Below are 10,617 nucleotides of genomic sequence, written 5' to 3' on the forward strand. Positions count from 1 at the left end.
ACAAAAATTTATGTAATCACTAGGATCATAAAAATGATCCTAGTGATGCCTGTGTAAATAATAATATATGAACTCTCCATGGCTATACCTGTCATAATGTAATGTAATGTAATAAGATTTAAGATGATTTAACGTTGAATGAATAACTTCATTACAGATGCAAACTATTTAAGTGTTTCATTTTGGTATGTATTTATTGCAGTTCATGGTTTGTTAACAATATTTTAGATGTTTATGGTTTAAATCGTGTTGTATTTATTGTGTCAGTGGCACCAATTAGTTTCAGTATTATAGTTTATCATCTATATTTACTTCAACAATATATAACACTTCTTAGTTATGGTGACAGGCCTCCCCATGGTCCCTTCATTGGCCTGTACTGTGACTGTCTCCTCTTCTCTCTGGGTTACCTCAGTTCAGACAGCTCGGCTCTGAATGGTGCACAGGAGCTGTGTCTTCCTCTGTGTCACACTGAATAAAATCTGGGTTAGCGAGTGTGCAGCACCCAGGGGAGGCGCTTTTCCCTCTCATCCTCGGCATGTCTCCCTGCCAAACGGACACGGGGTGCTGGGAGAGAGAGGGGAGTCACTGCTTCTCACTGGAGCACTGTGTCAGGGCCTGCGGCTTATGAGAAGAACACAGCTTCATTTTTCGCACAGACATAGTAAGACACTTGAGCACAGTCATGTACCGAGCTTCACTGACACCGGGGGTATTTCTGAAGCTGTCTAGCCAGCCTTTGGCAGCCGTCGTCTCCTCTGTGGCCAGAGGCTTAGCGGGGGTCTCCAGCCTCACACACACAGCATCGTCCCTGTCTGTGTGAGGGTCTTGGCAGATGTGGCCATTGGATCAGGCACTAACAAATTCCTCTCCTCTCTGTTGTGGCAGCAGGATGCCGACACCTGTTGCAGCCGAGCAGAATACATGGAAGTGGGCCAGGCTGTCTCAGAGGCTTGTCTACATGATGAGGTGTAGTTATGAGGGCAAACCAGTCACCACCAGGATTCAGCATTCTCAAGAGCATAGGTAACTTTATCACCATAGATTATTACATTTTAACTGCAGTCATAATATTTGGCCTAACATCAGTTCAAATAGTAATGAGCGATTCTATTTAATTAATCTTAAATCTGTAGCCTAATACACTGTAACAACAGAATAATCAAACCCACACAACATTGACAACACGTGGGTCTCTCAAATATTGGATGTTTTTAATTAACATAATGAACCACACGATGTATATGTGTATGCTAAAGTCTACAGTCAGCTGCCATATTTAACACAGGTTTATGCATATTGCAGTGGCACATTAAATAGGTGTGAAAACCTATAGCACTTAGTTGCAAATGACTCTCAATGCAAATTAAAATAAAAGTGTATATAGCCTGCAGTTGCTCCATTGTGTTTGACCCTGGTGATGCAGTGAGCTTTGGATGTGAAATATGACATGCAAATTGCAATCCCTTTTGTCAAAACAAGAGTGCCCTGTGCAGCCACCCCGGGCTGGCTGGGGTCTAGGGATTCCCATGGCCTTACTGCCAGTTGACACAGGCTGCTGCTTTGGGAAGGCTTCTAATACAGTAAGTACTCACTATTTCACTGACTGGATTTTTACACCTGCATTTGGGGGATGCTTTGTGCCCTGTGAGTTGGTTAATGTTAGGATTTGTAAGGGAGAATGGGAGTTTGTATACCCTGTCTTGTTTTGTTCCCCACCACAAGTAGTTAATTTTTAAGCAATACAATCTGATGTAAGTCTGGGCATGGCTGCGGCAGATTTTCCCAACCCCCCTCACGCTCATTCCCTCCCCAGCACTCGCGCACAACCCCGCTGCTCCAAAATAATTCTTTTTACAGCGGTGGGGGCCCCGGAGACTGTACGGTGGCCATATTTGATAGATTTGTGCAATGCAGAAAGCGAGAGGTGTTGCGTGTTGTGATCTTGCAAGTGACAGTGACATCAGGCGAGGCAAGTCGGCGGCCGGGTTCGTGACTGATCTGGACTTTGAGGGGGGAGCCATCCAGAGAGGGAGGGGGCAAACGGGAAGAGAAACAAACAACTAACAATATAACTTACATGCAGCCACACACCCCTTTTTTCTTGTAACAATGTGTACGTTTTTATGGAGGGAGGGGGCGCGCAGAGTGAGAAAGAGAGACGGGGAGAGATAGAGAAAGGAGGAGGGGGTACGTTCTGAAATAATATAGTCAGCCATTTTTTATGTAAGGGGATTTTTTCTTATTGGGGGGGTTGTTAAAAAATAAATATAAGAGGGCGGCCATCTTTGTTGCTCTGCCTAGTGTAAAATATTCCAAAACGCCCCCCACTTTTTTCTGTGCCGATTTGAATATTAAATAAATATCATATAATCGGACAAGAATTCGCTTTTTGAATACAAGGACGGCGCCAATGACAGGAATATAATGTCATCTCCTCTCCGCTCCTGTGAGGAAGAAGAGGGCATGGTGGTTAATTCCGAGGGAGGGGATTTTGATGAAGAAGACGACGAGGGAGATCTAGACGAAAACACGAGCGACATAAACTCACCGGCAGCGCTTCGGGAAACTGCAACAACCGCCACTGGCGCGCCAGGTACAGTACGAAAGCTGGCCGAGCAGCCGGGGGCGCGCACAACAAATAAAAACACTGCCCATTCCGCTAAATGCTCCGCTAAAAGTAGCGGCAAAGCTTAAATTTGTGTCCGTGCGTGAGCTCCCCTGTGCGATGTGGCTCATAGACCCAAGCAGGACCCGAGTTGGTGCAGGGAATTCAGAAATCCCTTTGCATTTGTGCAAGAATGTTTCCAAAAGATGCAAGAAGTTTTTCCCCATTAACATCATTCATAGGTTCCTCGGCAGCGATACTCGCGAGTCGGATCTCTTGCAAAAGGGTGCATGCATGACAAACCACTTCGTGCAATTTGTCAGATGTCTAATATTAGACACATGTGTTTCTGTGTTTTTATATCCAAGTTCTTCAAATGACTTCCCCATACCACGCAGCTCATCTCTACAAAGTTCAAACTAACTCCGTCCGCTGTAGGTTCCTCCTAGTTCCTTTATTGTCTCTAGCCCTTGGCAGTTCGCAGACATGCATGTCATCTATGTAAATGAGCCCGTGTGCGGGGTAATAAGGTCGCCCTGAAGGGTAAAATGCTCTCGGCATGAAAGACTGGCACCAATATGGACTCCCACTGCCCCGGGCTGTATAGGCTACTCCTTCATGGAGATGATGTCTAGTTTAGCTGTGCACACATAAAGCCGGTGACTAGTGTGAAATCATGGCGTGAGACATGCAGTCTGCCCCCCGCGTCTTTGTACCTCTTTGACGGGTCAATATAGGACAATGTGGTTATGCTTTCTATTCTGTAGGCAAGAGTCTATTCTCATATGTAGAGACTCTGTTCTCCTTTGTAGCAGCTTAGCACTCCATCCGAAGTAGCGCACCCCAAATCATGTCAAACTTGTCACTGCTTTCTGCGAGGTACTGGACCTCTCCTTACTTGGTGCCATATTGACCTGCAGCAGATGATTGATTGAATACATGTGACGTTCTGGAAGTTTCTGGTTGAAGAAGTTACAGTGAAAGTGCCCAGTGAAACTAAAATAAATAGCCTTACTATTGGATCGATAGTGCATTTCCATTGTGCATTGTGCAAAGTGCAATTGCAAGCAACCATTGCTTGTTTGAAACTCAAGTTAATTGGCCGGAGACACGCCGCCGTGCACGACAGATGAATTAGTGTCTGGCTTCCCGTTGAGGGCCTTCACCCCCTCGCGACCCCTCGCAGCGGCCACATCAGTGGCTGCTGTCCCATAGTGGGAATTAAAGCGCGAGAAGAGAGAGGAAGTCGTTCCAGTTCATCACATCACGGCACGAGCGGCCTCTGCATCACCGACTCCCGCGTGCGCGCTGCTGCCGCCCCCGGCCTGCGTAAAGCGGCAGCGCGCTGCACGGAGAGGCGCGAGGAAGCGGGGCTGCCTGTTTAATGGGTGAGGGAGGGGAGGGGGAGGCAGTCGGTGCTGGTGGTGGGAGCGCGCACCGACAAAGGCAAACAATAAAACCGACAAAACGCAGCCTGTAGCGAACAGGCTGAGCGAACAGCGAATCACTGCCCGTATTTGGGTTCTGCTTTATGCTTTACTGCATTTCTCTGAAGCTGAGACGGCACTACTATCTCTCGTGCTTCTTGTGTATGTAGCGTTTTTAGTTAGGTCAGGTTGCAAGTTTAATTGCCTTCCCTGCGGTTATGATATTGCACCAAGGGAATGTTGTTAGTTACTCCTTTGCTCACTCAGACATTCACTATTTTCAATATTCAATATTAGAAATGCAGTGATACATCGAGGAGTCTGGCTCTATGCATTTAAAGGTGAACTATGTAACTTTTTGGTGGAGGTGGTTTCACTGGAATGTTCCTCAATATGACTTTAAAAACCTGCATATAGGCTATTCACTGTGACTGAGCGGTAGAGCTTGTCTATCCAGAGCCTGTAACTTGGCCTGGTGGTGTCACCTGCATATCCCCATGTTGATATATAAGTTTAAAGACCTCCATCAGAAAAAATAAGCTAAGGGTATGGGTTATGCTGATGATTAGACATTTGTCATATATTTTTAAAATCATTTGAATAGTTTGTGTTAGCTACTTATAAAACAGAATCAATTTTTTCTTTATAAGTTGTGTCTGTTGTATCTGTTGTGTTGAAATGCCATGCGCTGCTGATGCATTTATCAAACAAACTGTATCTAATTTAACAAGTGTCATCATTCAGATAAGGTCAAAGGTCAGAGTTCTGTTGTGGATGAATTGTCCATAAATCAGAGTGCTGGTTTGTTTCCTTAACCCTCTGCTCTCCCTTTCAGGTGATGAGTGTGATTTATCAGACAGAGAGATTCCCATAAAGAAAAAAGGCCGTCCGAAAAAAAAGAAAGACATCAAGAAGAAAGAGAAAGATGGCAAAACAGTAAAAACAAAAAAGCGAAAAAAGATTGTGCGTTTGTTTGTGTTCCTTTATTTTATATTTTATGTGTTGTTTTAGATCCAACTGTATTAAGAGCCTGAGCCTGTATTGTGTTTTTCTAGGACAGTGATATAGAACGAGACTCAGACAGAGAAAGAGACAGGGACTTTGGGAACAATTCGGACAGTATAGCCAGTGACTATGGATCTGGGGAGAAAAAGAAAAAGAAGAAACATAAAGAACGCAAAGAAAAGAAAACAAAAAAGAAGAAAAAAGATGATGGAGACCGGGATAGCAGTCAAGAGGAGACTACAAAGGTATATGTTTTGCTACCCAAGTCAATGAAGCTCACTCACTGCTACCGGAAGAAAATTTTCCATTGATTTTTCCCATAAACTTTCAAAAATCCATATATTTTAAGTTGGAATCTTGCATGTGGTAACTGACAACCACCTATACTTTTAATTAAAGGGCCCATATGGCGCTATCTATCTGTTGCAGTATTGTTTCATCACAAACATGGAATTGGGTTTTGTTTCATTCACTCATGTTTAACACACAAACTCTGCATATTTAGGCTGAGTTCTTCTCTCAAACTGAAAACATCCTGTTCCACCTTGTGATGTCATGTGGTTACACAGGAATTGCTTCACTGTGTTTTTAAACTCCATACGCCTTCACTAGAATCATTCGGATACTGTCAGCCCTGGAATTGCCAATCTCTACTGAACAAAATTTAAAAGGTAGCTGTTAACTTGAAAACTCCTGCTTCATGTCATGAGAAGGTGGAACAAAGCATTTTGAGCTTTGGAGATGTAGACAGACTAATAATAAATTATTTTTCAAACATGTGTGAATGAAACAAAACAACTCTGGGGAATTTTTTTGATAAGGTAACAACATTCTAACATGGCTAAAAGCTCCCAAGAGTCAATTTTGCTTAATATAGGACCTTTAAAGTGTTTCAGAAGCTTTATAAACCCAAACTTATTACAGTATTTCACAGAATCTTTCATTTTTCAATGTGCTTTTTGGGGCTTAAAACAAGAACCATAGCATACTTCCATTACCAGCATTATTATATTTTTAATCATGAGTCTTGTTTTTTCTTTGTCCTAAAGCAACCCATTGAGCAGAAAACCTCAGCCCAACTGGCAAAAGAGTGGGGTCTGGAGGATGTTGATCATACCTTCACAGAGGAGGACTACAGAGAACTCACCAACTACAAAGCCTTCAGCCAGTTCATGCGGTAATTATATTGTTTGAAAAGTGCCACTGATTAATTAAAAAGTAAATATGTAATTGGATATGTACCAATTGACACTAAAATACAGATCAAAATGTACAGTTTAGATTATTTTAGATTTTACATAATTGAACATAATTGAACATAATTGAAAAATGAACTGGAAGACTGAAATACGACCTGTTGAGCTAATATAAGAATCTCATGCATTTCTGAATATGTATTGAGAATAAAACAACTTGGCAAAAACTCTAGTTCTTTGCAAATTGTTTTATCCATGTCATATAAATTTATCAGCAATTTGCTATTTTCCACCATTTTATTTGCCATTGAAATTCTTATGTACTTCTGTTGAAAATATAACATTGTATTTGATTATGATTGCTCTCATAGTCCTGTATTTTGCACAGTATATAGTCTCTCTTCTTACTGTGAGACAAAGAGGCCTTAAATATCAGGATCCTTCCATATAATATTACATTTGTGATAAAACTGCTTGAGGCATGTACATACATCCTTGGACATTATGCTTTTGTGCTATGCTCTTTTGCACAAGCTGAATAGCTTAACAGAGCTCCCTCAACCTATTTCTCCTTATTTTGGATTTCAAATGGAACTACTTGGCTACATATGTAGTCAGGCTGCACAATATGAAAAAAATATGCGATTGTTGATAACTGTGTTTTATATAGCGATAACAATATTATTGAGATATTTTTATGTAGCCTACTTTTTGGTACAATAAATTCAATTTAAAAAAAAGACATCTCTTCATTTGCAAGTCAAAACTGTTTCAAGGCCAAACCAAGGAAGGAAAATCTTGAATGATTTCTGCCTATTAAAAAAATAAATGTGGTGGTATGAGTTTCTGTGTTTGTAATGTGCAGGCCGATGATAGCAAAGAAGAATCCGAAGATCCCTATGTCAAAGATGATGACCATCTTGGGGGCCAAGTGGAGGGAATTCAGCTCAAACAACCCCTTCAAAGGAAACGCTGCTGCCGTCGCCGCTGCTGCCGCCGCCGCCGCCATCGCTGTTGCCGAGCAGGTCTCTGCAGCAACCGCTTCTCCAGAGCCCCCTCCACAGCCTCCGCCCATCCGCAAAGCCAAGACCAAAGAGGGCAAAGGTGAACTGCTCAAACACTTCTAATGGAGCAAGGACGGCTGTAGATTATTTGGACAGTAGCTCACACATCACAATATAAAATAATAACAAAGAGCAAAAATATATATGTAATAATAAATCCAAAATAAGTAGCAAAAATAACAAGAGACAGGTGTCAAATAAGGCATAATTATATAAATGTATAAGTACAAGTACAGATAAAAAATATAGAAATATAGTAATGCAAATATGAGTGTACGAGCAAGGCCAGTTACGTCGCCCGGATTGGCGTCACCGGGGCCTCACCCTGGAGCCAGGCCTGGGGTGGGTGCTCGCCAGCGAGCGCCTGGTGGCCGAGCCTCCCCCCACGGGGCTCGGCCGGGCTCAGCCCGAAGGAGCGACGTGGGGCCGTCCTCACGTGGGCCCACCACCCGCGGGAGGATCCATATGGGGCCGGTGCAGAGAGATCTGGGCAGCAGTCGACGGCGGGGGCCTCGGCGACCGGATCTCCGGACATGGAGACTAGCTCTGGGGACATGGAATGTCACCTCGCTGGGGGGTAAGGAGCCTGAGCTTGTGCGGGAGGTTGAGCGTTACCGACTAGATATAGTCGGCCTCACCTCCACGCACAGTTTGGGCTCTGGAACCCAACTCCTTGAGAGGGGCTGGACTCTCCATTTCTCTGGCGTTGGCCGCGGGGAGCGGCGGCGGGCTGGTGTGGGCCTGCTCATTGCCCCACAGCTCAGTCGCTGTGTGTTGGAGTTCACCCCGGTGAACGAGAGGGTCGCGTCCCTGCGCCTTCGGGTCGGGGACAGGTCTCTCACTGTGGTGTCGGCCTACGGGCCGAACAGCAGTGCAGAGTACCCGGCCTTCTTGGAGTCCTTGGGAGGGGTACTAGACAGTGCACCGACCGGGGACTCCGTTGTTCTCCTGGGGGACTTCAACGCCCACGTGGGCAACGACAGTGACACTTGGAGAGGGGTGATTGGGAGGAACGGCCTCCCCGATCTGAACCCGAGCGGTGTTTTGTTATTGGACTTCTGTGCTAGTCACAGTTTGTCCATAACGAACACCATGTTCGAGCACAAGGGTGTCCATCAGTGCACGTGGCACCAGGACACCCTAGGCCGGAGGTCGATGATCGACTTTGTAGTCGTGTCATCTGATCTCCGGCCGCGTGTCTTGGACACTCGGGTGAAGAGAGGGGCTGAGCTGTCAACTGATCACCACCTGGTTGTGAGTTGGGTTCGCTGGCGGAGGAGGAAGCCGGAAAGACCTGGCAGGCCCAAGCGTGTAGTGAGGGTCTGTTGGGAACGTCTGGCGGAGCCCTCTGTCCGAGGGACTTTCAACTCGCACCTCCGGGAGGACTTCTCCCGGATTCCGGGGGAGGCTGGAGATATGGAGTCCGAGTGGGCTTCATTCTCAGCCTCTATTGTCGATACGGCCGCTCGGAGCTGTGGGCGTAAGGTCTGTGGTGCCTGTCGCGGCGGCAACCCCAGAACCCGGTGGTGGACACCGGAAGTAAGGGATGCTGTCAAGCTGAAGAAGGAGTCCTATCGGGCCTTGCTGGCTCGGGGGACTCCTGAGGCAGCTGACAGGTACCGGCGGGCCAAGCGTGCTGCAGCCCGTGTGGTCGCGGAGGCAAAAACTCGGAGCTGGGAGGAGTTCGGGGAGGCCATGGAGGAGGACTATCGGACGGCCTCAAAGAGATTCTGGCAAACCGTCCGGCGCCTCAGGAGGGGAAAGCAGTTCTTCACCAACACTGTTTACAGTGCGGGGGGAGAGCTGTTGACCTCGACTGGGGACGTTGTCCGGCGGTGGAAGGAATACTTTGAGGATCTCCTCAATCCCACCGTCACGTCCTCCGAGGACGAGGCTCGAGGCCGAGGAGGAGGAGGAGGCCGAGGCTGGGGACTCGGAGGCCGAGGCTGGGGACTCGGAGGCGGACTCATCCATCACCCTGGCCGAAGTCACTGAGGTGGTTGGCAAGCTCCTTGGTGGCAAGGCTCCGGGGTTGGATGAGATCCGTCCTGAGTACCTGAAGTCTCTGGATGTTGTGGGGCTGTCTTGGCTGACACGCCTCTTCAACATCGCGTGGCGGTCGGGGACAGTACCTCTGGACTGGCAAACCGGGGTGGTGGTCCCTCTGTATAAGAAGGGGGACCGGAGGGTGTGTTCCAACTATAGGGGGATCACACTTCTCAGCCTTCCCGGTAAGGTCTATGCCAGGGTACTGGAGAGGAGAATCCGGCCGATAGTCGAACCTCGGATTCAGGAGGAGCAGTGTGGTTTTCGTCCTGGCCGTGGAACACTGGACCAGCTCTACACTCTCCATAGGGTGCTCGAGGGTTCATGGGAGTTTGCCCAACCAGTCCACATGTGTTTTGTGGATCTGGAGAAGGCATTCGACCGTGTCCCTCGTGGTGTCCTGTGGGGGGTGCTCTGGGAGTATGGGGTCCAGGGCCCTTTGCTAAGGGCTGTCCGGTCCCTGTATGACCGGAGCAGGAGCTGTGTTCGCATTGCCGGCAGTAAGTCAGACCTGTTCCCGGTGCATGTTGGACTCCGCCAGGGCTGCCCTTTGTCACCGGTTCTGTTCATTGTATTTATGGACAGAATTTCTAGGCGCAGTCAGGGGCCGGAGGGGGTCCGGTTTGGGGACCACAGGATTTCATCTCTGCTGTTTGCGGACGATGTTGTCCTGTTGGCTTCATCGAACCAGGACCTGCAATGTGCACTGGGGCGGTTTGCAGCCGAGTGTGAAGCGGCTGGGATGAAGATCAGCTCTTCCAAGTCCGAGGCCATGGTTCTCGACCGGAAAAAGGTGGCTTGCCCTCTCCGGGTGGGTGGGGAGTCTTTGCCTCAAGTGGAGGAGTTCAAGTATCTCGGGGTCTTGTTCACGAGTGAGGGAAGGACGGAACGTGAGATTGACAGGCGGATCGGTGCAGCTTCGGCAGTGATGCGGTTCGCTGTATCGGACCGTTGTGGTGAAGAGGGAGCTGAGTCGAAAGGCGAAGCTCTCGATTTACCGGTCAGTCTTCGTTCCTACTCTCACCTATGGTCATGAGCTCTGGGTAGTGACCGAAAAGGACGAGATCGCGGATACAAGCGCTCGAAATGAGTTTCCTCCGCAGGGTGGCTGGGCGCTCCCTTAGAGATAGGGTGAGGAGCTCAGTCACACGGGAGGAGCTCGGAGTAGAGCCGCTGCTCCTCCACGTCGAGAGGAGCCAGTTGAGGTGGCTCGGGCATCTGTTCCGGATGCCTCCTGGGCGCCTCCCTCGGGAGGTGTTCCGGGCATGTCC

At 47.6% G+C, this 10,617-nt stretch overlaps 1 protein-coding gene across 1 annotated transcript; it reads left to right on the top strand.

Annotated features, from left to right (window-relative positions):
- Positions 1-1,871: 1,871 nt before the first annotated feature.
- On the top strand, positions 1,872-7,411 carry LOC110172038 (chromodomain-helicase-DNA-binding protein 3). Its single transcript, XM_055156338.1, has 5 exons — positions 1,872-2,596; positions 4,871-4,998; positions 5,091-5,285; positions 6,090-6,217; positions 7,102-7,411. Exons 1-5 carry the CDS (start codon positions 2,428-2,430, stop codon positions 7,361-7,363), a joined length of 882 nt encoding a protein of 293 aa, XP_055012313.1. The 5' UTR covers positions 1,872-2,427; the 3' UTR covers positions 7,364-7,411.
- The last annotated feature ends 3,206 nt before the right edge of the window (positions 7,412-10,617 follow it).

This window comes from Boleophthalmus pectinirostris, unplaced genomic scaffold (assembly GCF_026225935.1).
Source record: "Boleophthalmus pectinirostris isolate CB_2022bp ecotype Guang Dong unplaced genomic scaffold, ASM2622593v1 HiC_scaffold_20, whole genome shotgun sequence".
Classification (NCBI taxonomy): Eukaryota; Metazoa; Chordata; class Actinopteri; order Gobiiformes; family Gobiidae; genus Boleophthalmus; species Boleophthalmus pectinirostris.

Excerpts from the sequence above, each read along its gene's own strand:
- LOC110172038 (XM_055156338.1), top strand. The coding sequence starts at position 2,428 with ATGTCATCTCCTCTCCGCTCCTGTGAGGAAGAAGAGGGCATGGTGGTT. Across the intron at positions 5,286-6,089 it reads GTCAAGAGGAGACTACAAAG|CAACCCATTGAGCAGAAAAC; the intron begins GTATATGTTTTG and ends TTTGTCCTAAAG. Across the intron at positions 6,218-7,101 it reads GCCTTCAGCCAGTTCATGCG|GCCGATGATAGCAAAGAAGA; the intron begins GTAATTATATTG and ends TGTAATGTGCAG.